The following is a 27,995-nucleotide window of genomic DNA, read 5'->3' as shown; positions in this document are numbered from 1 at the left end:
TTCATTAGAAAATGAGTGATGGTTTCTCTAGATAAGACCCTTATTCCTCATCTGGGATCATGTAGAATGCTTTGAAGCTGCATTGAAACTAATTTTGACCTTTAACCGTTTGGAGGCCGTTGAAGTCACTATATGGAGAATAATCCTGGAATGTTTTCATCAAAAACCTTAATTTCTTTTCGACTGAAGAAGGAAGGACATGAACATATTGGATGACATGGGGGTAAGTAAATTATCAGGAAATTTTAATTAGAAAGTGAACTAATCCTTTAACCGCGAGTCGATAATATCTGACAGACATGTCCGAAAGAATCAAAAGAGAAGATTCGGTGACTCGAGAACGGCTCAACGATTCAACTGATTCATTGAAATGATCCGACTCAAAAGCACGATTCATTCACGAATCGGACACTACTAAAGGACAATGGAGTCGGATACGCCGAAGCCAAGACGAGCCGAGATCCTTCTACAGCGAATGTGTCCCATTTGGATTAGTCAGGGTTGTGGAAGGGATGACTGGATAAACATCAGTGTTGTATGACCGCAGCGCGCGGTTTCTGATGATCAGCTCGCGCTTTCAAGTGTCATTAGGAGAAGTTCCCGCTGTAGTTCCACTGCTGCGTCTCCTGGGTTTCCCCCAGGACAATAAGGACTTCATTGTGGTTTTATGTGAGTCGTTTGGCCTTTTTGTGTGTTTTTTTTTTTTTTTTAGTTTATGATTTATTTTAGTACTCAGGCATTCGGCAGCGTTAGGTAATGGGGGCAGGTTGTTGACTAAATGTCACAGGTTATCTAAGGAAAGCGAAGTCTTCAGAGCTTTTGTCCTCTGTCATTTATTTATTACTCTATTATATGCTGAGAAAATGAATGTGAACAAACTGCTTAACCAGTTATTATGTACCAAAGCATGAAAGATCCTCAAAACAGCAATCAGGTGAAACTGAATAGAGCACATTATGGGAACCTGAAATTATCACATTTCCCTTAAACTGGTGCTTATATGAATGTTTGAGGTTAATGACGGGCTTTATTGTGACTGTGTTTTATTTCTAACCCATTCTTTATGTTAAATATGCGTTTTTGTTGTCATAACACCCAGAATGTGCTATAAATGCAGAGAGCTTTTATTTTCAATCTTCCATTTTACAGGAATTATTTATGGCACTGAACATTTCAGGAGCTCCTAATACAATGTCTGAAGTCAAAATTGGACGTAAAAAAGAAAAGTGTGAGAATTGCACAAAACAGGTAATATATTGATTTAATACTGACGTATATTTTACCAAAATACATCAATATTCACACTTTATTTTGTTTGTCAATGTCTGAATCAGAGTCTGTTCTCGTGCTTTATTTTATTGCTTAGGAACTCATTTGTGCTTATTTTCTCTATTCCACCTTTTAGTGCAACAAGAAACAGAGTGATGAAAGTATAAACTCGCTGCAAGAGAAAGGTGTTGCCAGCGGAGAGGTATTTTCATTGTTCTTTTTATGTGTGTCAAACACACTGACTGAGTTGTAATCTGATAAACTGTGGTTTGCATCTGTTGTTTTGTTTGTTTGGTTTGGGGGAGGATGAATGAACAAACACTCATTTGTATTGGATCTGTGGATGTGGATAATCTGATACATGGTTTTCCTCAGGTGAAAGAGACTACCTCAGTTCAGCAGGTGTTGCTGAGTGCGTGTCTGTCCTGCGATGGCTGTGTATCGGAAGATGAAGGCCAGAGAATATCTCAGCAGAATCTGGATGATATCAACCATGTGCTTGCTATTAATAAGGTACTTTAAGCCTGACAAATTCAGACTTTGGAAAGATGATCTGTGTGGATGTATCTCACATTGTTGTTTTTGTATTTTTGGCAGAAATGCGACACTTCGAAGCACAAAATTCTCGTGGTGTCCGTGTGTCCCCAGTCGCTGCCGTTTTTTGCTGTTAAATTTCAGTTGGACGTTCCAGCAGCTGCACAGAAACTCTGTGGATTCCTCAAGAGTGTGGGTACGTCTGGACGCCACATTTGCCTTGAAGTCACTTTGCCTGCCTCTTGTTTTTCTGCTTTTCATTGAATCAAGATGTATCGCAAATATCTGACACATGAAATCTTAGTTAAAACCATCCTAAACATTTGTATCAGTGTAACATCAGTGTTATTTTAGTGTTATTTATATATTCCTATAGTTTTTATTAATCTTTTGAATTCACTTTTATTTGAGCATTTTCAGTTTTCATTTTAGTTTTTTTTTTGTAATGTCATTTTTATTTTTTAATATTATTATTATTATTATTATTTAGGTTTAATTTATTTTTATTTGAGTTATTAGTTCAGTTTTAGTTATTTATTTATTCCCAGTTACTAATTTTAGTGCCATGGCAACATTTCTATTTTTCATTTAGTTTAAATTTAAAAAAAAAAAAAAAAAATCTATTTTCAAAATTTATATTTCAGCTTTATTTTAATTAACAAAATTGTTTTTAATAGTTTTAGTAAACAATAATAACCCTGTTATACATTAGTTTTTTCAAACTGTTTTAAAGGCCTCTTTCATCTGTCTCCTCAGGGGTTCATTATGTCTTTGAAACTACAGTAGCTGCAAGTTTTAGCATTTTAGAAAGCCAGAGAGAATTTGTTCAACGTTACCGCCGAAAACATCACGATGCTAATGCCATGCCGATGTTCACTTCCTCATGCCCAGGTAAGACCATCCTGATAACCACTTAAAGGCACAGTATGTAATTTTCACCGCTAGAGGTCACATATTCAAAACAATAACAAAGGCGTAGCTTGATGATTCTGTGAAGCAGCATGGAATAATGGGAGTTGTCATCTTCACCTCCACTGCTGATGGAAATCAATCTTTTGGGACTCACAAATCATGTTGATGGATGAGGAAATCAAATTAAGTTTTATAACAGTTACGGAAATCGTGGATAACGCAGACATGACACCATTGACAGGCGATTCAGTTAGGAGGGACGTTACGCTGGTTAAAATTGCGAATTTCTCTGGATTTAAACACTGTTGTAAACATTTTTGAATAGTCTAGGTGAGCAAAATATATTACACTGTGCTAATGGCTTTTGGATATTTTAATGCAAAAATCATATTGTGCATTTAAGCTCATTTCCATCTCTTAAAACGCATTGTTCCATTCCACCAGAAAGCACCTTTAAATATACTATAAACCTATAAATATACCTATAAATACTTCTATAAAGGTTTCAAAATGGCAGTGTGCAAGTAGGTCCACAGAATCTCTGCAGGTTTTCACCGCATTGCATGTTCATTTATGAAATCTTTATTAATCTGTATTTGATTGTTATCAGCTGAAAAGTCCACCTGGTTGTCTTTGTATATTTTCTTTTTAAATCAAGTTTAAAACTCTTGAAAAAGGTTGTGGATTGTTGTGCAATTATAGGAGAAATGGTTGCCAACTGACATCCATCCTGCAACACACATAAGCACCTCTAGCCAGAGCTTTCAAGAAAAAGATCAAGTTTTCTGCTTCTCTTAACTCTTTGTCTGAACCTCAAGCCTTTATGTGTTTCTCAAACATTTTGTCTCTTAAAGTAGATAAGAGCCAAATGTTGTGAAATGGTGTGTAAATGTGGGTTGTGTGTGATTGGGTGGGACTGTTAGATAGCCATAGCATTCTGCAGCTGTGAGATAGATGGCCACCTCACACACCCTTCCTGCACTTTTCACAACTTCTTACTCTTAGTGGCCATTATTTAATTTTCATCATGGCTGATTATTAACTCACTAACCTGCTGTGTTTAACCAATGTGACTTCCAGTACATTTAGTTCAATGACCGTTCCTCCGGAGCAACCCAGGGTTACGTGTCTTGGTCAAACCAGTAGTGGTGGACATCAGCAGAGAGCTGACGATACAATATTTTGTTGATTATTCAAAAGTTTGGGGTCAATATTTATTTATTTATTTATTTATTTTTTTTTTTTAAACGTTTATAATGTTACAAAAGATTTCAGTTTGAAGTAAATGCTGAATTTTCTATTCATAAAAAGAAACTTTTTTTTACAAAAATTTTCAGCACTGAATAAGAAATGTTTCTTCAGCACCAAATCAGCATATTAGAATGATTTCTGAATGATCATGTGACACTGAAGACTGGAGTAATGATTAGCTTTGCCTTAAATGTATTAAAACAAGTTATTTTAAATTGTCATAATAATTTACAATATTACTGTTTTTACTGTATTTTTGATCAAAGAAATGCAGCCTTCGTGAGAATAGAAGAATTCTTTTAAAAACATCTTTGGAACTGTAATGTATATGGGTTCAAGATTCAATATATATATATATATATATATATATATATATATATATATATATTTATAATTTTTTTTTTTTTTTTTTTTCAGTTATTGAAACCTTTACTCACAAAAACTGTAGTGTATTGTAGTTTTGTTTTTGTTTTGTTTTTTGTTTTTTGGGGGGGGTAGGGGTTATGAGAATATCAATAGAGTTTTGTCAGGTCAAATATCGATCCCCCCGCTGCTTAGAGCTAATAGTCCTACTACTGCTACATTTCCACTAGTTGCTATGTGTAGTACATATATAAAGATTAAATTTGTGATTTCGTTTGTTTGTACTCAGGATGGATTCGCTATGCAGAGCGTGTTCTTGGTAGTCTGGTCACGCCACACATCTGCAACGCCAGATCACCTCAACAGATCATGGGCTCCTTGGTCAAAGACTTTTTTGGCAGACAACAGGTACGAAGTGGGCACTTGTCAGGGCTTCCTGGAAAACCTGGTAATATCAGGGAATTTTCAGATTGTTATTGTCAGGCATAGAGAAGTCATGGAAAATGGTAAAATAGACATTTAAATGACTTATGTCATTTATATCTAAAATGTTTTATTTGTACACTTATCCTCAGAAGTGTAGTTATATTCCAACGAGTACTACAGGATTCTCTATGAAGTGATTATTTTTTTTAAAAAGCATTATCCGGAACTCTGGAAAGGTCATGGAAATGTACTGGTCAAAAACATGGACATGTACCACCTGTATCACAATCATGTAAAAATGGTCCATTTCATATTAGTATTGACTGAATGAGGCATGTATCTGTTTTGTGTTATGTCTTCATAGAAACTGACCCCGGATCAGGTTTTCCATGTGGTGGTGGCTCCCTGCTTTGATAAGAAGCTTGAAGCTGTGAGAGAAGAATTCTACAACAGCATCCTAGAGACCAGAGACGTAGACTGTGTGCTTACGTCAGGTACGATGTAATTCTCCTTTATTCTCCTGTTACCTTTTCAGATTAATTTGAAATTTGAAAACTCAGCTCTTTCGTAAGCACCTTTGCGTGTAGTGTATGTATAAAATTGATCAAAATTGCCTAACGCATGTTATTGTATAGAAGCAGATTGTGCAGATTTCAATGGAGGCTGTTTTTGTGATCTTTGTACTCCTGAAATGACACTAAATGACTGTTTTGGTTTAGGAGAGATTCTCCACTTGATGGAACAAAGCAAAGTTACTGTAGAGGAAGTGGACTCTGCTCCTTTGGATCATGTGTAAGTTAAATTGGGGTTTGAAGAAACAGTCACAATTCTTCACATTTAACCTATTAAAGCAAAGGCAATCACAGTCTAGGTGAACTGCAGAAAATAATATTAGATAATAATCCTAAAGTGTGTGTGTTTTTGTTTTAGATTTGGTGAGACCAGTGACCCAGGTGTGACCAGGCATGAAGGTCGTGGATCTGAAGGCTTCCTGGAGCACATTTTCAAACATGCAGCCAAAGAGCTGTTTGGCCTAGACGTCCAAGAGATTGTGTACAAGACACTCAGGTGAGAGATAGATCTGTTTTTGATGGCTGTCATGGATAATCTATATGTCTATAAGTTATGAATAAGTAATCACAGCTAACTGATAATCCTTACATTGCCTTATTCATGTTAGGAATCGAGACTTTCAGGAGGTGGCGCTAGAGCGTGATGGAGAGACTCTCCTGCAGTTTGCTGCAGTCTATGGCTTCCGGAACATTCAGACTTTAGTGCACAGAATGAGGAAAGGCAAAGTGCCCTACCAGCTAGTAGAGGTGCTTTCCTGCCCTGGAGGTATGAAATATTTATAAAAACAAACATGTTACAAATATTACATGAATTTTGCTTTGGTTATTACCTAACATAATGCAGGTGCTGTCATTGATAAAATAACCTTGAGGATATTATTGCTAGGGATGTGCACCACAACTGATTTAATTAATATTTAAACTGAAATTCTGTTAAAGGCTTGTTGACTAGTCTTAACAAACCAACCGAGGATAGTCAAAAAAACTCTGTATATGAATATCCATTTGAAATAGCCTACTTAATCTATGAATCCTCTGAAAAAAAATGTCACCGGACCAATAAGTACAAACTAAAAAGTCTATTACAAACAGAATTACTCAAATAAAAATTAGACAAATGCCAGTCTGCACGTTAAGATTTTGTTCGTTAACAAGGCATTCTCTTGCACATCTGGGTTTGAAAGCACTCTAGTGAAAAAAGAAAGAAAGAAAGAAAAAAACTTTACCTACCAAAATGTATTTAAAATATATGTATTTCATACTAAGTTTACAAATCCATTAACATCTTTACTGACATATTGCTTGAGACTTACTGATATAAATATTATAATTAAGCTTTATTTGGAGTACTTTAATGCACAATCCACATTTCTTAAATTTAAGCCTAAAATGTGTTTTAATATCACTATTAGTAAGGATAGTATGATCTCTCTATAATATCATTCTTTAAATGCCAAAAGTGTAAAGTTTAAATACCTAAAGTATACTGGCAATAGTTTCAGTTTAGCACAATCAAATACACTTAAGTATAATACACTTTAGTTGGACTTTAGCATTATTTCCGAATAACTAAAGTGCTTTAAAAGGGTTAGTTCACCCAAAAATGAAAATAATGTCATTTATTACTCGCCCTCATGTCATTCTACACCCGTTAGACCTTCGTTCATCTTCAGAACACAAATGAAGATATTTTTTATGAAATCCGATGGCTCAGTGAGAGCTCTATAGTCAGCAAGTTAATTTACACTTTCAGTGCCCAGGTACTAAAAATGTACAAAATACATATTTAAAATAGTTCATGTGACTACAGTGGTCCAACCTTAATATTATAAAGCTACAAGAATACTTTTTGTGCGCCAAAAAAACAAAATAACGACTTTTCAACAATATCTAGTGATGGCCAATTTCAAAACACTTTCGAATCTTTTGTTTCGAATCAGTGATTCTGAGTGCCAAAGTCACATGATTTCAGCAGTTTGGCACGCGATCCGAACCGCTGTATCCGAAACAAAAGATTCGAAGCAGTGTTTTGAAATATCAGATATATTATTAAATACATTTGTGATATTAAATATAAAAAAGTTCACTAGCGCTCAAAAGTTTGGGATCGGTAAGATTTTTAATGTTTTTAAAAAGTTTCGTCTGCTCACCAAGGGTGCATTTACTTAATTAAAAATACAGTAAAAAAACAGTAATATTGTGAAATATTACAATTTAAAATGACTGTTTTCTATTTGAAAATATTTTAAATTGTAATTTATTCTTGTGTTGGCAAAGCTGAACTTTCAGCATCGTTAATCCAGTCTTCAGTGTCACATGATCCTTCAGAATTCATTCTAATATGTAAATTTGCTGCTCAAGAAACATTTATTGTTTACAATTGTACAAAATATTTGTGTACAATATTTTTTTTCAGGATTATTTGATGAATAGAAAGTTCAAAAGAACAGTGTTTATCTGAAATCTAATCTTTTGTAACATTATAAATGTCTTTACTGCCACTTTTGATTGATTTCATGCATCCTTGCTGAATAAAAGTATTCATTTCTTTAATTTCTTAAAAAAAAAAAAAAAAAAAAAAAAAAAATTCTTACTGACCCCAAACTTTTGAACGGTAGTGTAAAATGCTACAGAAGCTTTGTATTTCAGATAAATGCTGTTCTTTTGAACTTTCTATTCATCAAGGAATCCTGAAAAAAAAATACTGTTTTCAACATTGATAATAATAACAAATATTTCTTGAGGAACTAATCATCATATTAGAATGATTTCTGAAGGATCATGTGACACTGAAGACTGGAGTAATGATGCTGAAAATTCAGCTTTGCCAACACGAGAATAAATTACTTTGTAAAATATGTTCAAATCGAAAACAGTTATTTTAAATTGTAATAATTTTTCACAATATTACTATTTTTACTTAGTCTGGGTAAACCCAGCCTGATCTGCCGGCGATTTGATTTCGCTCTTGGTCTGGTGACAGCCAGACTAATTTTTACTGTATTTTTAATTAAATAAGCCCTGGTGAGCAGACACAACTTTTTTTAAAAACATTAAAAAATCTTACCAATCTCAAACTTTTGAGCGGTAGTGTATATTACATTTATAACAAAATAATAGTTCATAATAAAATATTAAAACACATTAGTATTATCAATTATTTGTACATTGATAAATGTTTCATCTCTAAACTTAAAAGTGCTGTTTCTTTCCTTTATCTCTCCTTCTCTTTGGCTTTTCAGGCTGTTTAAGTGGGCGAGGACAAGCTGAGGGAGAGGGAGGTCGACCTGACCGACCTTTGGTCCTGCAAATGGAAGAACATTACAGCAGCTTACCTGTCCGACTGCCTGAAACCAACCCAGAGGTCCAGCGCCTCTACCAGGACTGGCTGGATGGCCACGACTCCCCACATGCGCAGCAGTGCCTCCACACTCAGTACAAGAACCACACGCAGCCGCCCTCTCACATAGTAAATCCTGACATTCAGTGGTGATTGGAAATGATCATTACTTTCCCACATACTTGGAACCAAGCTCGGCTTTAAAAGCATCAATCAAGACGGACTGCTTGATGCTATCTTGGGCTCACACAAACTGCACTGATCCTGCAGTAAAAGAAAAGTTGAACAGAGGACCAAACAGGCTTCTTGTTCCATGCAGTGAATCAGATGCTGCTTTACTAATGAGAAGATTTGCATTCGTTTACTAGTTTTCTGGAACATTTACTCCCATTGCACCTAAATGATGTCATGCATGGTTGGGCAACCAGCTGTTATAGATGAGTAAAAGTGTTATTAAAAGGACAATAGACAAAAAAAAACCTGACTTATCAAAACAGATTACTGGACCCTGTTCATATGCACTGAAGATAAGGTTAAAGGTGGTTTGTGTATGGCTATCGCTCAGATCCAGCTGTAGAAAGTGCAAACTAATACATATTGGTGCTATGAATGAATTAAAAAAACAACAACAATCAATTAAAGCGTCATTACTTTGATTGCTATAAAAACACGGACTAACAAACCTGGCAGTGATTATGTAATTTTGCTCAGATGCATTAAGAAATTGTTAGAACCATAATCCACACCAGTAGATTTCTGCAAAATTGGGATGTCCGCAATTCACAAAGTCCTACATTTCCTGTGATCCTTGCTTATTTGTTCATTAAATTGACCATTTTGAATATGCTTTCAGCTACCAAAAACAGTACTACAGCACAAATGCATCTATTTGATCTGTCCATGGATGTGGTTATAACTAATTGATGATTTATGTGTTCGTAAATGTATTACATTTACCTGAACACAAATCTTTCTGTATTAAGTGGTAAAGAATGTGGACAGATTACAGGTTTTTCTTTTTTAGGTGCAGTTTTGTAAATAGACAGTAGAGGGCAGAATGCATCACTATATGGGTGAACCTGGCAGATGTGGCCTCAAATCCCTTCTAGTTGTCACTGTATGCCCAGTATCAGCTGCTGTAATATCCTGTTTGAGAGGAGTTGAGTTACAACTGTGAGTTCTGTCACAATATGTTTCTTTTCTTAAAAAGAAGAAAAAAAAAACCTCATACTTGCTACCTTATGTGCCAAACTTCAGTCATTGCAATACAGCATGGCGTTTGAGTGGTAAGGTGATTTTTCTTCTTGATTTAATTGACATGAGGACTAATATGATGCTAAAGTAAATTTAATTTGGTAGAGTAGATAAACATTGATGATTAATCAAATCCCTTATATGGAGCAATATTGCCTCGTTGCACAAACATACATGTCCTTCCTTGCTTGAACAATTTTGATCCATTAACCAGTATAGAAAACTCAGACATATGTGAAACCAAGCACAGCAGCATATTGATAGTACTGGTTTTAATACTGAATCTCTTGCTATTCACACATGAATTTAAAAAGCACATGCTACAGAGATTTTCTTTGAACTTTCAGTGCATTTAAGTTTGACATTTAAAAGAGTGAATCACATTTGCGATTAAACAGTAACAATATTTAGGGTGTGATTCTCATAACTTGGCTTAAGCATGTCGACAGGCAGATAACCTGTGAAGGGGAATCAGCGGGTCTTTATCTTTTTTTATTGCACACCCTAGTATGGAAGAAAGCAAAAGTTTGCCACAGTAACAAGATATGATTATATAGTGTGAGGAGAAGGGAAAACTTTTATTATTGGAATACATATCAAAGCTAGTATATTCAAAAATTAGAACATAAAAATGTTACTTTATAATTTGAATTACTTTTTTGGACAGTCTCAGAGGTGTGGTGTATTAGGAAAATGTAAATACATGGCAAAAAAAAAGTTACCATTTTATGCAGCCTTGAATTGCAGAAGCTTGCCATGGAATTCCAACTATTTTCCATGTCCTCTTACATTCCTGAATTCATCACAGAACTAATTTGAAGAAACTTTGTATGTATTTTATAGAGAAACTAAGACTTTTCAAACAAAAAATGTTTATCATAGTACTAAGTGTCCATATTTCACACTTGAACAAATTAGGTTTGATAATAAATATAACACATCATAAACATTTTTACAAAGTTCAACTAAATAAAATTTCTACATGAAATAAAATGAGTTTTTCATTATCTAAATTTTGCTTGCATTTGGTATTTACCCATAGTGCCTTTTAAACTAAGATACAGCATTCGCGCAATGACGTTCTTGTGATTGACAGGTGAACGGTCCAATCAGCGAGAGTTACAGACAGAGGCGGGCCCGTGAATCGCTGACTGGCTACACTTCAAAGAAAACTGCGATTTCACTTAGAGTGTGTTGCAACACAGTGAAGACACAGAGTGGGCGGCGCAGAGTTTTTCTCTTCTCGTATCTATTTTTCGTTGTTGCCTCCTACTTTCATTTTAGCCAGACTGCTGGTTTACTGTATCCATACGTCTTAAGAGTTTCAAAATGTCCAGCGACCTCAGGCCAAAGTTGTGCGTCTTAGAAAAAGGGGACACTGGCTACGGTTTTCATCTCCACGGCGAAAAGAACAAACCCGGTCAGTACATCCGGCATGTGGAGCCCGACTCTCCGGCCGCCGCCGCGGGTCTGATGGCCGGGGACAAACTGGCGATCGTGAACGGAGAGAATGTGGAGGACGAGAAGCATCAACAGGTGGTGTCCCGCATACGAGGCATCACGGACAAACTGGAGCTCGTCGTGGTGGATGCAGAGACAGCAGAACTGCTGCAGAAGCACAATTTGAAGTGCCAGAAAGAGTATGTGACTGCTGGGATACCAATACCGAGCAGCGCTGGATCAGACCATGAAGATGAGATGAAGAACGGGACACCAAGGGAAAGCACCCCCGTCCCGGAGACAAACGGGGACATACGCATGGATAGACTGAGCGTGAGCTCCAAGGTAAGTTCAGCTAAATGAACAGCTTTCATGAGCAAATTTCCAACACTTAAAATGTTATTGTGGAAAATTTAACTTCTCTGAGCACGTGCGTCAAGTTTGACAGATGTCCCAGTACACTTGAGGGTGTGTGTTGGGTGTATATTCCAAGTTGGTTGGGACACTTTTTGGCATTGAGATGACAGGGCCCAATAAACCCAATCAAATTCTCTCAAGTGGTGTATCTATTAAGTAAAAAAACAACAACACTAAACTACTTTAATTGCAATACCGTTGCTTTAATGTACAGTTTCTTCATTTTAGTTAGACTTTTTTGTCTCTGGCTGGAAAGTTACACAATCTTTGATTTTTTTTTTCTTTCTTGCTTTAAATTCAGAAATTGAAAACATAGAGTGAATTCAGGTTGATTGGGACACGTTTTGCCATTGAGATGACTGGGAAAATGTGTCCCAATCAACCTGAATACTCCATATTAATTGTAGAAGAGGTATTCTCAAGTCATTTTTGTATAAATTCCATTTTGTATTGGATGTTTTGAATAACTTAACAGATGCAGACAAACATTGAACCATAGGCTATTCTATATTATATTTATATTATATTTATTATATTCCCAGCAGAGCATAAGAGGACATGCCGTCCAGAGAAAAGCTAATTTGCTATAAAATGCATTAATTTTTCTATTGTGGATGTGCTTCTGAAATGTTGGAGGACTTGTTTTAAATCAGATATTCTTTGTGTAGCGTCACAGGTCTCTCTGGTTTTCGCATTGCTTCCAGTTTGACCCGTCGGGCATGACGACATGTTTTCCAGCTTTTTGATAAAGATAAATGTCATTCGCTCCATCAACCAAATTATGTCACATCATAGCTACTAAAGGCCTGATTACTTAACACTCATAGCTATAATCATGCATAGTAAATGAGCAGTACAATGTTATTTTATGCTGGATTGTTAATTACCAGTAAATTATAACTGGGAGGTTTCTGACAAAAGCTTTGTGTAGCAGAAAGGAGTGGACAGTGTGGCCAAAATCTTCTCATGGATCAGATACGCATCATATCAAGTGTCATAAATGGACTCTCTGATCATTTACCACTGTTGAAATTTTAAGATTACATAATCATGTAGAGTGTATAGGTCATTTGCATAGCTCTAAAGTGATATATTTATGTAACGCAGTACAAGGTCTGTAAGTGATTTGCACCACTTGTGCAATAAGAACATAAAAAGCTTTATCTTCATTCCTGTGATGTTAATCTAAAGTCCTTTCAGTGGACAACATTATAATCTCTTTCATTGTGTATATATATATATATATATATATAATATACAGTACAGTCCAAAAGTTTGGAACCACTAAGATTTTTAATGTTATTAAAAGAAGTTTCGTCTGCTCACCAAGGCTACATTTATTTAATTAAAAATACATTAAAAACAGTAATATTGTTAAATATTATTACAATTTAAAATAACTGTTTTCTATTTGAATATATTTCACAAAGTAATTTATTCCTGTGATGCAAAGCTGAATTTTCAGCATCATTACTCCAGTCTTCAGTGTCACATGATCCTTCAGAAATCATTCTAATATGCTGATCTGCTTCTCAAGAAACATTTAATGTGTACAATTGTACAAAATATTTGTGTACAATATTTTTTTTCAGGATTATTTGATGAATAGAAAGTTCAAAAGAACAGTGTTTATCTGAAATCTAATCTTTTGTAACATTATAAATGTCTTTACTGACACTTTTGATTGATTTAATGCATCCTTGCTGAATAAAATTATTCATTTCTTTAATTTCTTTTCCAAAAAATAAAAATAAAAATTCTTACTGACCCCAAACTTTTGAACGGTAGTGTATAATGCTACAGAAGCTTTGTATTTCAGATAAATGCTGTTCTTTTGAACTTTCTATTCATCAAGGAATCCTGAAAAAAAAAAGTACACAACTGTTTTCAACATTGAAAATAATCATAATTGTTTATTGAGCAGCAAATCAGCATATTAGAATGATTTCTGAAGGATCATGTGACACTGAAGACTGGAGTGTTGAAAATTCAGCTTTGCATCACAGGAATAAATTACTTTGTCAAATACATTTAAATAGTACACAGTTATTTTAAATTGCAATAATATTTCACAATATTACAGTTTTTTACTGTATTTTTAATTAAATAAATGTAGCCTTGGTGAGCAGACGAAACTTCTTTTAAAAAAATTTAAAATCTTAGTGGTTCCAAACTTTTGAACTGTACTAATATATATATATATAAGTACAGTTCAAAAGTTTGGAACCACTAAGATTTTGCAGGATAATTTTATATATATATATATATATATATATATATATATATATATATATATATATATATATATATATATATATATATATATATATATAATATAATTATCCTGCATTTAAAGGGATATTCCACCCAAAAATGACAATTCTGTCATCATTTACTTCCATCATGTTGTTCCAAACCTGTATGACTTTCTTTTGTGGAAATCAAACAACTTTGGAACCTCTTGACTCCCACTGTATGGACAAAAGAACACTGAGACATTTCTCAGATATCTCATAGGTATTTGGAACAACGTGATGGTAAGTAAATGATGACGGAATTTTCATTTTTAGGTAGGGTGAGCAGATTTCTCACAGTGGAATACGGGACCCCCACGCCGCACACATATCTATACATTAAATGTTAGGCCTAGGAAAATTGACGTCTTTGCCCATTATTCAAACATTTTATTAAAGATTTTGTAAGGATATAGTTGAGCTTGGAGTGTAAAACGAATGGGTACGCTCAATTGTTACATTTGTAATAATGCACAAATAAAATTTGAAATTTGAAACAAATTGTGTTATACCAAAAGAAAAAAATTATGCACGCCACATGTGCAAAACTCAGTGAGAATTGTGTGTTTATTTCCTCCCAATATATTTGTAGGGTCATTAAAAGCAAATACTGAGAAAAATCCTCTCCGGCCATCACTTTTGGCCATTACTGTAGATAAGAAATTGATGTAGTCTTACAAAAACAAAAAGCCGAGTCAAGATTTTTCAGCTGTCCATGATGCATTCATTAACGAGAACACACGCTCCACGGATGTAGATGAACCTGGTAATCATAAAACAAACTCCACGGCCAGAGATAAGACTCCAGTGTTGAGTGACTTGCTCCACATCAACATATTTAATTATGTTTCTACTCCGATTCGCTGTTGAAATATAAATATTTAAATGGTGGCTGTCATATCAGATTTATTCATATATACTGTACAATAAATGAGACATCACTAACAAGACTGGTCACTAACAAAAATATAAAATATATAGTGCATATATTTATCAAAATGCTCCTCTGTAGAGTTATTTTATTGAGTAGAGTAGTTTATTGACACTGAATGTCTTTCCTGAAGTAAATGTAAAGTGTCACGTGACATTATTTACAAGCTGTTTTATTTGCGACACATGATGCATGATACTTTTCAGTTGTACTGTTTCTTTATACATACCTTCTGATCATTTGTTTTTTTCATGCTATAACTAGTAGTTACCGTGTCTTCGCGTCGTAAATCCGCGCTCTCTATCACTGATACTGACGTTGGATCCTGTCTTCATCAAATGCAAGTTAATTGATAGAGAATTGTGATTGGATGGTTATTTTGTTCTACAAAATATACTACGACATCATTAGCTACTTTTGATTAGGCTATTTTTGCGTGACAGAATGATTTTTTCATAATAAGTCGGGGCACACTAAAAATAGAGCTGAAATATGGGACTGTCCCAGGAAAAACAGGACGTCTAGTCACCTTATTTTTGGGTGGAGTATCCCTTTAAGAGGATAACCTATCATCCCCATTAATTTAGTTTCCATTCATTAAGCACTGATTCATTAGAGGTATTTCAGTGATTTCTCCTTTTTAGTTTTGATGGAGCTCTTTTAGTAAATAAAACATTGTGCCAAATATATTTCATGGTTTTCTTGAATTGTAATTGTTCAGGTTGAAGACAAAAGCCAGCAGGGTAAGTTGACCCCAATAAAGTCTCAATCCCTTGCCTTGGAGATCCTTGAGAAGTGAAGGGGGTTACTGTGGAAAGTTACTCTTTGTTTGGGTGCAGGCTTAAGATTAGAGAGAAAGGAGCCACAAAGTAGAACTGAGATCCTTTTATTCTATAAAACAGATTCTGATGTGTCTTGAAGAAGTTACTAAAGATCTCTATTACTATTGCTCATTCTTGGGGTTAGAGGTTCATTAAAATCTTTAAATATTAAAAGTTGGTGCATCACTTGTGCTGCATCCTTTGTGCTAAGGACATGAATGATTGCTCAAATAATGTGGATTATTTTGAGAGGATCATAGACATTTGAGCCCCTAGCAATACCTTAGCAACCACCTACAACATTCTGCCACTGTGGCAGTGAGTGAGTTTTTGCACAGGTAAGCATCACTTAGATTTTCTTTAGAAAATCGAAATCTAGTTATTAGTTACTTGGTTATAAGTTAGTGTTACTATAGAAGGCATGTCAGTTAGGTTTTGGAAAGTGCCGGCACAGCAAAAGAAAACTTCAAATGTGCAGTTTTGATGCTTGTTATGCATTTACATAATGGCATACAGGCCAATGTTTATCAGTCCTTTTTCTGATTATGTGGCATGAGCCAGAAATAACTTTAATCAACATAACCCTGGCGGCCCAGAGAAGTCAATAACAGTTATTTAGAGTCTCTGGAACAATACGGATTGTAATCACATTTCTTTCCAGCAATTATCAAAGTGTATTTGAAGCCCTCAGTCAACCATGAATGGCCCTTCTGTTGTGTCGTTTTCCCCTCGCCCTCCTGCATCCCATCCTTCCTGTCTGTGATCATTCAGAAGTAAAATGCTGCTGGAGGGAACATCTCTGGATCAGCTGTCAGTTTAACCCGGACTTAGCTTTGTTCTTGATGGCAGTGCCCTGCGGGATGCTGTTTACTTACTGAGATGAGTTTTCAGAGCAGATTACACACAGACAGCTTGCTTGCATTGTGTTAAATGATAAATGATGGAAAAGAGGCAGAATAGACGATTTATGAAAATTAGATCAATGTCTGAGTCTGGAATATTTCCTGACATTCCAAACATATGAATCATTCTCTGATAGCGATTCCTTCACATAATTCTTCAGAAATGCAGGTGTGTTTGGGAGGAAAGAAAGGGTGTGTTTCTTGGAACAATCTTCAGTAGTGTTCTTTGATTCATGTGATGTTGATATATCAGTCAGTACATTGTGTGCTTGTCATTGGCGTTTTAGTTCTGCGTTGTTGCACTAAAGGAACTATGCTGTTCATTCAGTGCTTTATTTTTTAATCAGGTTATTAGATTATTTTGAAAAGGACGATGAAAATATATGGAAGTGGCCAACTTCCTGACTTCACTAATATTAAAACTTACTAATTCATTTATAAAGATATAATGTTACAGACTGGTGGTTGTAATTATTCTTAGCTTGTAATTATTATTAGCCTTGATATTCTTCCAGCTAATTTTCTGTCTTTTTAAATTATATTTATGTTAGGTATTTGAAATAAATTTATTATAAAATTATTATTAAAAATTAAATTTTCCATTTTTGCCACAGACATACATGTTTTCTCAGATTGTTTAGAAAATTAATAGGATACCTCTCATCAATAATCGGTACAATCTCTTGCAATTTTAGCCTGATGGTCAATAGAATGAACAGAAAATCCTATAAACTTTTACTATTCCCGTTTACATAAACCACTGTGGGACAATATATAGGACCATAGATAGGAATATCATAGGATGGGCTAGGGCTGCACGATTATGACAAAATAATAAATGTTGATTATTCACTTGAAATTGTAATTGCGATTATTAATAATGCTATAATCACTATTTACATTGAATGATGTTTTGAATAGCTTTATACCATTGTTTGAAGCAACTGCATGTTTTATAGAAATAAAAAAACAAGCTGAAAACACTCTTCTACAATTTTGTATTGCTTTTCTATAGCATTAAGCCTCAGATGTCAACTATACATTGGTTTGGTTTCTTCTTTAAATGAAATAAAAGGGGCTTAATAATAATATAATATAATAGGGGCTTTCACACCGGGTTGTTCTAGGAACTTAGTTATAGGAACTAGCCACCAAGGTTATTCCCTGAGAACTAATGTTTTTTTTTTTGTTTGTTTGCTTTTTTTTAATAAAACTTGGGTCTGTAAGCAACCACCTAGCAATTAAAGCACCATCGCAACACCATGGGAACATGGTGTTAAAAAACCTTCCAAATACCTTAGCAACAGCATAGCAATGCCTTGAGAGCCACTCATAGGACTCTAGTGTCATTGAAGCACAAAACGAAAATAATAACCAGTTTTGACAACAATACATTTCAGCAGACACAATATAGCATCTACGAATGTGTTTGGCAGCCACACACTCTCAAGATGTTCACCACTAAAAATTTCAAAAGTAAACACTCAAGCTGAATGCGTAACTCTGTGAGATGGGGAGGGATGCTCACACATTTGAATAAACCACTTCCTTGGTTACAAGTTCGCTGTTTTCCTGCTGTGGTCTGTTGCAATTTGAGATGACACGAGCAGTTATACCAATCGTATCAGTCGTCACCTCACTGCTCCTGGTACCTGTCTATGTATTTTGCTGTCGGTTGGCAGTTTTCAAATCTCTATGGGTTAATTATTGGCTGTCAAGTTTTGCAAGTACACATCTTGGATCCAAAACCTCCGGCCTGTAAATATATTTATGGCACCTTTGCCAACTCTGCTCATCTCCACATTTATGCAATCAATCTTGCGTCATACTATTTAAAAAAAAAAAAAAAAAAAACTTCTAAAATGGCTTTTGCTTAACCAAAATGCCAGTATACCACATGACGTAGTAGGAGGGGTTGAAATAAAGCTTGTTTACTTGGAAACCTAGGTTATGGTTTGGGATAATTATTGTTTTCAGTCATCAGTTTATGTTTCACCAACCCTACCTCAGTCCTTCAAGAGTTGAGAAAACCAAGGACAAGATTATGAGTTACTAAAGTGAGCTATAAAGTCATTAACCTTTGTATTATTGAACTGTAGTATCTTTATAGGGTTGGTGGAGGATTTACTGAAGCCTGCCATGAGCTGGAGACAGGTTGGGTTAGGGCCTTTCAATGAGACAAACAGGTTTACTTGCTGATATGCAGCAGTTTCCAAAAATACAATTCTGTCATCATTTACTCATTCTCATGTTGGTCGAAACCTCTCTCTCCTCTGTTGAACACAAAAGAAAATTGTCAAAGTCACATGGTCTAGTGCTATTTTGAACCCCGCTGACTTTGTATTGTCCAAAAAAATGCTGTTTGTGTTGTCCAAAATTTTTTGAGGGTGAGTAAATGTCAACAGAATGTCAGTTATTGTGAAAGCATATCTATGCACACTTTTAATAAATGTTAAATTATGTGTGTTGTTCGGATGTGGTGTGAGACTGTCCTCATTGTGGTGACAAATGGTTGGGGAAATATCATGAGTTTGCATACTGTAATACTGGTCATAATAATCTGATGTTATGATGCATAGTGACTTAAATTTCAGTGTGTTCCTCGCACAAACATATTTCTTAATCTTAAATGATTCTTTTATGCTTTTGCATCCTGTTTGGCTGGGAAAAAAGTGAGCTTTGCAATTTTTCAGGTTCTCTTGTTTTTGAACTTAGTTAAAGAGTTCTTGATGATCTCACTGTATGTGAGCATTCAAGTAAAAATTCAACCTCTAAAATTTCAATTTTAAAGGCATAGTTCACCCAAAAATGAAAATTTGATGTTTATCTGCTTACCCCCAGCGCATCCAAGATGTAGGTGACTTTGTTTCTTCAGTAGAACACAAATGATGATTTTTAACTTGCGGTCTGTCAGTCGTATAATGCGTGTCAGTGGGACCTTCATCTATAAGAGTTAAAAAAACATGCACAGACAAATCCAAATTAAACCCTGCGGCTCGTGGCGACACATTGATGTCCTAAGACACAAAACGATCGGTTTGTGTGAGAAACCGAACAGTGTTTATATCATTTTTTACCTCTAAAACACCCACCATGTCCAGCTGCCCTGCACATCTGGTTAGTGAGGTCTGATCGCGCTCTGACAATGGAAGTGATCACTCGCACTCATTGAAGCAAAGCGCGAGACATCACTCCCGTCATCAGAACGCATTCAGACCTCACTAACCGGATTCTGAACGCAGTTGGACATGGTGGTGTTTTAGAGGTAAAAAATTATATAAATACTGTTCAATTTCTCACACAAACCGATCGTTTTTGTGTCTTAGGACATCAATGTGTCATCACGAGCCGCAGGGTTTAATTTGGATTTGTCTGTGCATGTTTTTTTAACTCTTATAGATGAAGGTCCCACTGACACGCATTATACGACTGACAGACCGCAAGTTAAAAATCATCATTTGTGTTCTACTGAAGAAACAAAGTCACCTACATCTTGGATGCCCTGAGGGTAAGCAGATAAACATCCAATTTTCATTTTTGGGTGAACTATCCCTTTAAATTCAACCCTGTTCTGTGGTTGATCTCTTTGCTAATAGTCACTTTGAAGGCCACAGGTGCTACAGGTTCATATTATGCCACACAGACCGTCTTCATCTCGGGAGGATTGGCAGTGAATGAAGGTCTTTGTCAGACAATGTAGTTTTAAAATAACTCTCCCCCACATCTACTGTGGACAGGGGGAATGATTTCCTCTGCTGACTTCAGCTTCCTATATTGAATATCCCAAAGGGAAATGGAGGGCCAGAGGGAGACTATCTAGTAATGGGAATTTCTTTCAAAGATGATATTCCATAAAGGAACTGTACACCTCTGAAAAGTTATATGCATAACAACACCCAGTTTATATGTTTTGGAGATCACAGGCTCTCATCACAAATGTCATGGTTTAATGCTAGTTTATTGTTAGAAGTTCTAATGCTTCATGAAATATAAAGAATAGGCTTATTATTCCCTTTCATGTCATTTCAGTTTTTGCTGAGGATGTTCTGCTCCACTCCTGCTCTTTTGAGTAGTTAGATACAGATCTATATTAAGCCCATATCAAGTGTATAAGTATCTTCTGTCAAGAACCCAAATGTTTTTTTTTTTACTAATTAAACTTGTGTAAGATAAACAGTAGTTTTACCATTGTGTAATAACCGTTCTGTAACCAAACGTACGTGATGAACACGCTATCATGCCCACAACACATTTTACCACCCACACACACAAATGAGAAATTATATTTTGCCTATGAAGCCAATAACGGCATTAATTTTTTGAATTGACATTTTCATCAACAACAAAAAAAGCACTGTAAAAAAAGTTAGTACAAATAAAAATACATATAAAAGAAACTATATTTTCTTTTAAGTATTGAGAATGTTTTAGTGATAAATATGGTTTTTAAATGGACTTAACTGTCATTAAAATAGTCACAATGCAAAAGAAGATCATAATAGTTCTAAACATAGGCTTCATTCTTTATTCAAATATAATTTCTTCTCTCTTTTTTAATGTAAAACATGGCCCAGACGTGTTCTTGAGGTTTTGTGAAATTCATCTCATCGTATCATTGATCACATGCATAATAATCCTCAGTTGAGTGTCCTTCTCTTCTTATGGTTTGGATAAGATTTCTTTCATAAAGTCAGAGTGCAGCGTTCCAGGGATCTTATCAAAGCGGATGAAGTCATCTTTGCATTGTGAATGTGTGGGCCCCTGCCAAACCCCTCTCAAAGATAGCAGTCCACACCCAAGTCCTTTCCCAAACTCCCACAATTCTCCCCTTACTTACACCCGACACAACCAAACAGTGATGCTTCAGAGCCATCAGCTCACACAGTGCTTTCATACAGTGACAATGCAGCAAGTATGATTTTCATATCATCTCATCTGCTCAGTTCATAATTTCCACTCCGTATTTGCCTTTGGCAGAAGAGTTTTTAGAAGTTGCATGATGTAATTAGTAATGAAGACACAAGAAGAACTAATACAGTGATAGCAACCTATGGCTTTATCAGATAGCTTTGTATATCTTATCACAGGGTGTTGATGGATCTTTTAGTACATGTTAAGTTATCCTGTATGTCTACTTGTGTGCGTAATATCACAGGCATTTAAATAACATTGTGACTGTTTTACAGAAGACCCACCCAGAGAGTGAATGACGTTGTATAATTTTTCTGACCAGTCCTCTCAGGACATTGTGATCCTTCTGTCAAACACAGTTGGTTGTGGCTACAGCACTTTGGCAGGAAAGTTAAAGTTTTGCAGGGTGAAATAAAACCTAAACTTAGTCTGTTGCCAATTTGGTCAGTGCTTAAAGCCAACTCTTAAAGCTAACTCGTCCTGCATGTTTTTGCTACAAAAATTAATAATACCTCAAATTGTACAGGTTGTTGAGTAAAGGCGTAATACTACTTTTCTAAGCTATCAGACTTATGATTTTCACCTGATGGGCGAAAAAATGAGGGCAGCAAATCCTATAGATTTAGAACCAAGTGATATCTATGGACCAGAATATCATAAGCTATGTTTACACCTTTTGTTTTAATCTGAATGAATTCTGAACGTAGTGTTCACATGAACGCCAAATAATGTGTTGATGTGCATGTTCATATGTCACAAGATTCAAATCAGAATTGATTTTTTTTTATGTGCACACTGCACAAATATGCAGATAATGTTACCTGCTTATTGCGCAAACTATTCTCTTAAATTGCTTATTTTCTTTGTTTTAAAGAGCAGACTTGATATTTATCTATTTTCAGTCCTAATTAGGAGACGATGAGCACATGAAGCTTTCTGCTGGGCTGCTTATATTAATCAAGCAGTAAAACCGTTCATTCCTGCACCCAAAACAAGGCATCTGTGGATGAAAGTCTAAAAACAAGGACTGGAGGGATGTTGCTCCACTTCATAGATGATGAGTGGAAGGAGAATTTTAGAATGACACGACAACAACAACAGCTCGATCCTTGCGTTTTATGTCATTACGCCATTTCTGCATCATTGCACACGCGCAGTACTTTCCAGTTTCGGTTTTCAATCTTCTCGATCGGATTAGAAAAGGTTTAAACCACCCATTACAATCTGAATGAAACTTTAATCGGATTTGGACAATTCATTCCGATTGACGTGGTTACATGTGATTTTATTTATTCCGACTATGCTAGTAGTCTGATTACGGTCAGATTATTAGGGTCCATGTAAACTAAGATATAGAGACTTTGGTCTAAAACACCTAGCAACACTGCATAGCATTTTTGGGATACCCCATAGTGAGTCATAAGTGTTTTAGATGGCACTTTTATCCAAAGTCTTACAGTACACTTATTACAGGGACAATCCCTCCAGGGCAGTCTGGGGTTAAGTGCTTTGATCAAGGGAACTATTGGCAATAGCTCATGGCTCTGATTACCAGCCCTGTGCTGTAACCACTACACCACTCACCGCCCACAAACCATCCAAAACAGAACTCTTTAGTTGCTGCCTTGTGTTCAGCAGGTGGGATTAAACTCTTAGCGTAACATATGGCCTCTGCTGGTTAAGCCTATGCTAATCAGAGCTCAGATAGGTCTTGTATTTGCATAGTCACCTGTTAGAAGAGTTCTTTCTTTAATTAGTAGCTACATTCAGGCACATTTTCTTTGGGGATAGTAATGAGGATACCTTTGTATTGTCAGGTCTGTCTGTGACCTGTGGTTAACCCCCAGCTAGAACAGGTATTGTTAATCGTGTCAAGCACATTCAGTGACCCTAGTGTTGCAAACCCCTTCAGTCTGCACTGCTATCCAGTTTCCCAGAAGAGCAGCCCTCCCGGGAAGTGTGTAGTCTGTACACTGCAGCTTTGTACGGCTGCCTTTGGTGTTATCAGTGTTAGCATATCATGATGAGCAACTTGGACACACTTTCCCTCTGTGTTGAATTGGTTTGCAGTTGGTTTTTGTCAGTGATTCTCAACCTGAAGTACATATACCCTATATAGGGTACTTGTAATGATTTTGAGTCGGCTTTAAACATGTAACACAGGTTAAAGGTGCTAAAGAGGATAATTTCGTCGACTGAGAAACCAAAGACTGTTAGTGAGTTTTTGAAATGAGCGCATGCGTACGAACAACCCCCCCCTCCTTCACAGTTCATTTCGAGGGAACGCCTCCCAAAACTCGTGCACGAGTATTGGAACACAAGTGTTTACCACCGGCATTCTCTGTGTCGTGTTAGTGGATTCATTATGTCGGACTCACCGCAGGTAACTCATAATCTGCAGTTGTTACTCCTGTCTCCTGACAAAACCATTGCATGCGGCGCCTGTGGAGTGTGGAAAGTTACTGGAGCCGCACTCGTCTCTCACAAGGAACCTCATGGCAGTGATTGACAAGCCAGAGGGCCAATCGTTTACACCATGATCGCGTAAACTATTGGTTGATGTTTGTAAGGCCTTACTCGTGCACAGATGATGTATATTAATATTATTACTTTCAGTGCACCTAATGAATAGTCTTTTAATTTTAATTACTATTATTATTATAAATGTTTGTTATATAGAATTATATTATTAATAAATAAATATATTATTATTATTATTATTATTATACTTCAGCATTATTTATGGGGCTGTGGGGATGGATAAGACAAAACTTTTGCCTATATCAGCTATAACTATATAATTAATAATAATAATAAAAATAATAACAACAACAAGTGTTGAGCATTATTGGTGGGACTCGGGGGGGGGTTACATAAGACGTAACATTAAACTGTATCAACTTCACAAAAACTATATTATAACAATGATTTTCATTTTATGTTTTATAAAAAAACTAATGATAAAATGTTACAATAAGAACAAACTTCCTTTGTTTTCATACTTTGCTGGCTCATGTGTCTTTCCTTTGACTCATCTGTAGATCAATATGTGCATGTGTACAGCATGTAGATGTTTGATTGTCTTATCTGTTTGTATAATTTCAGCCATATATCACAGACTGGTTTGCTAAAGAGGGAAGTACATAGATGACTGGTCAGTTTCATTACTTCTACTTTTCAGTGCTTCATCTCGGGATGTTGATGGTACTGAGTGCTTTTGAAATGGTATACAAGTTATTTTCTCTTTTAAAAAATGTCTTTGTGTATTATTTCATTTACTGTGGTTTTATTTAGAAAGTGTTGCTCAGTGTATTGAGGAAGCTTAAATGTTCCAGGAAGCAGGTGATTTGTTTGTTCAGTTATTGTGTATCGATTAGGGTGGGTGGCTTTGCTTTGGAAGATCTTCTGTAGGTTGTGATTTTCTCATGCACATTTGTGATGTGAAAGAATATTCTGGTGTGTGGTGACGGTTTGATTGATTTGAGCCATACAGTTTTTGTTTTTGGAAAATGTGGTTGCAGTGGAGGGAATCAGGATGGTTGCCTGTGTACAACATTCTTAGCTATAGTTTACATTTGCATTTTACATTTACAGATTAAGACTTGATGTGATATGTAACTGATATCATTAAATTTTTTCCTTATATGTTTTGCTTTGTGTGTTTGTGTAACATATCAGAGTATCAGTTTTTTTCATAGTTTCCTGTTGGTTTTCGCTTTGTAGGATTCAAAGAATGAGCTGCGTCCACGTCTCTGTCACATGAAGAAGGGTGCCACCGGATATGGCTTTAATCTGCACACAGAAAAGACAAAACCTGGCCAGTACATCAGGGCGGTGGATGAAGACTCCCCAGCAGAGAAATCTGGACTTCGGCCCCAAGATAAAATAGTGCAGGTATAATACACCATATTTAATCAGCAATTTAAACAACTGTGTGTGTGTGTACTTCAGGAATGTGTAGTAATCAAGTAATACAACTTTTTTTCTCTCTTTCGTGCACTGATAGATGCATTAAAGGTGCCATCGAATGTTTTTTTTACAAGATGTAATTTAAGTCTAAGGTGTCCCCTGAATGTGTCTGTGATGTTTCAGCTCAAAATACCCCATAGATTTTTTTTAATTAATTTTTTTAACTGCCTTTTTTGGGGCATATTTAGAAATGCGCAGCATGCATGCGTCGGATTATGTGAGTATTGTATTTATTTGGAAGTTTACATTTGATTTTAAAGGAGTTTGAGGCTATGCTCCGTGGCTAACGGCTAACGCTACACTGTTGGAGAGATTTATAAAGAATGAAGTTGTGTTTATGAATTATACAGACTGCAAGTGTTTAATAATGAAAATAGCGACGGCTCTTGTCTCCGTGAATACAGTAAGAAACAGTGGTAACTTTAACCACATTTAACAGTACATTAGCAACATGCTAACGAAACATTTAGAAAGACAATTTACAAATATCACTAAAAATATCACAATATCATGGATCATGTCAGTTATTATCGCTCCATCTGCCATTTTTCACTATTATCCTTGCTTGCTTACCTAGTCTGATTCAGCTGTGCAGGTCCAGACGTTAATACTGGCTGCCCTTGTCTAATGCCTTGAACATGGGCTGGCATATGCAAATATTGGGGGCGTACATATTAATGATCCTGACTGTTGCGTAACAGTCGGTGCCTGTTCTTCGGAGGTCTTTTAAACAAATGAGATTTATATAAGAAAGAGGAAACAATGGAGTTTGAGACTCACTGTATGTCATTTCCATGTGCTGAATTTTTGTTATTTGTCTATGCCAAGATAAATTCATTTTTTAATTCTAGGGCACCTTTAAATTGTGACAGTAAAGACATTTCTAATGTCACAAAGTGTTTCTATTTCAAATAAAAAATAAAAAAAAAGTATCTTGGTTTCAACAAAAATATTAAGCAGCACACATGGTTTCAACACTGATATTAAGATTGTAATACTGAAGACTAGTGTTGTCAGAAATATCGATATTTTGCTATGTATCGATACTGAAATATCTGAAACTGTTATATAATAACAGAAATAACTCCTTTTCTGCAGTATCGATACACCGATTCTTGCTCTCTTTTCTCTCATACTGTGAATTTACAGTTTGACACACACCCACCTCCTGTTACTCACTCGCCTCATTCGCTTCGATTGAACGGTGCTTATTGTGCATAATTTTACTCATTCCCACAGGTTTCGTGCTCACACCAAAAGTGCACGCATCACTGATCTATATAAGTGGCTTGCACATAAAGTAGCCTCTCAAACAGCTTGCAATTTACCAAAATTAGTTGTTTTTCGTGTCGTATTTTGCTTAAACGCTCAATTTCACACAACTTTATGTCAAAATGCCTGTCTTGGTGAGTAGTCAGGTAAACACAGTCAGTTTGGGAACGTAAGTTGAGAAAGACAGCACATGTTGTGTAATCGTAAATTGGATCAATGCATAAGCTCTTAAAGTGACAGCTGCCTAATAAACCTGCTGCTGTCTGTCAGGTTACTTAAAGAACAAAAGACAAAAATCACTCACTGCTCTTGTAACTTTAATTGTAAGCATTAATTTTTATTTTTTACAATGAAGACTATCCAGTGTTATTTTTTACATTTAATTACTTTAATTTCTGCAGTGTTTCTTAGCCTGCTGTTAGACGCACCTCAAAAATTTAAAGCCATGTTGATTTAATTTGTCTCTTTATCCTAATCTATTAATTTGTGCTATCGTTCGCAGTTTTGTTTATTTGTTCTTATTTTATTACTCTGTTGTTGTAAATTTAGTTCAGTGTCAAATAAAGCTTTCCTGTGTTGTGAAAGCTATTGCAGCAAAATTACCAAATTATCAAAAAAATTAAGTAAATAAGTGTTTCAATTAATTTCTACACCTCAGTTTCTGTCATAAAATTGTATTATGTGTGTAGTGACATTATATCAGCCAGCAGACATCCTGCTCTCTAAATATTGACATTGGCATCAGGCACTAAAAAACATATGGTTCGACCACTATTAGTTATAATCTCAATTAACCTTCTCCCACCATATGAAGTAGTTCATTGGAACAATCAAAGATCAAATCTTAGAGCAACAGCGTTATTTTACACATATAATTTTAAACAGAGTGATAACGTTAAATGCCTGAGCGGTTTGGACTCTGTTTGCAGAGCGTTAATCTCATTAGCTATCAGTGAAGGAGTGGCCAGTGTAATTATTGTCTCTCTGGGAGTGCTGGGATTACTGAACACCTGAGGAGAGGTCAGGGCCACGTATGGTTTCAAGCCACCCGCCCCCTCGCTGCTGATATCAGGCCGGCCTCAATCCACTTATTACGGCTGTGTGATAGAGGTTCCAA

At 35.7% G+C, this 27,995-nt stretch overlaps 2 protein-coding genes across 2 annotated transcripts in view; both read left to right on the top strand.

Moving 5' to 3' along the window:
- Positions 1-395: 395 nt before the first annotated feature.
- narf (nuclear prelamin A recognition factor) lies at positions 396-10,805 on the top strand. The gene is made up of 12 exons (XM_067368870.1): positions 396-669; positions 1,150-1,248; positions 1,406-1,471; positions 1,645-1,782; positions 1,867-1,999; positions 2,560-2,694; positions 4,619-4,737; positions 5,120-5,249; positions 5,475-5,547; positions 5,686-5,823; positions 5,936-6,093; positions 8,570-10,805. Exons 2-12 carry the CDS (start codon positions 1,159-1,161, stop codon positions 8,818-8,820), a joined length of 1,431 nt encoding a protein of 476 aa, XP_067224971.1. The 5' UTR covers positions 396-669; positions 1,150-1,158; the 3' UTR covers positions 8,821-10,805.
- Positions 10,806-11,039: 234 nt separating this feature from the next.
- nherf1a (NHERF family PDZ scaffold protein 1a) overlaps positions 11,040-27,995 on the top strand; it is a 28,537-nt gene continuing 11,581 nt past the window's right edge. Inside the window, exons 1-2 of the mRNA XM_067368871.1 lie at positions 11,040-11,706; positions 25,361-25,531. Coding sequence (XP_067224972.1) covers positions 11,251-11,706; positions 25,361-25,531 — 627 coding nt within the window. The 5' untranslated portion in view covers positions 11,040-11,250. The remainder of the gene's footprint in view (positions 11,707-25,360; positions 25,532-27,995) is intronic.

The sequence above is a fragment of the Chanodichthys erythropterus genome, chromosome 19 (genome assembly GCF_024489055.1).
Source record: "Chanodichthys erythropterus isolate Z2021 chromosome 19, ASM2448905v1, whole genome shotgun sequence".
In the NCBI taxonomy this organism is placed as follows: domain Eukaryota; kingdom Metazoa; phylum Chordata; class Actinopteri; order Cypriniformes; family Xenocyprididae; genus Chanodichthys; species Chanodichthys erythropterus.
The sequence above is the reverse complement of the archived record's forward strand: the minus strand, read 5'-3'. Positions and strand labels throughout refer to the sequence as shown.

What these genes read in the sequence shown, in the direction of transcription:
- narf (XM_067368870.1), top strand. Translation starts at nt 1,159, where the DNA reads ATGGCACTGAACATTTCAGGAGCTCCTAATACAATGTCTGAAGTCAAA. An exon ending in ATGTGCTTGCTATTAATAAG is followed by an intron (nt 1,783 to 1,866) that starts GTACTTTAAGCC and finishes TATTTTTGGCAG; the next exon opens with AAATGCGACACTTCGAAGCA. An exon ending in AGACTGTGTGCTTACGTCAG is followed by an intron (nt 5,250 to 5,474) that starts GTACGATGTAAT and finishes GTTTTGGTTTAG; the next exon opens with GAGAGATTCTCCACTTGATG.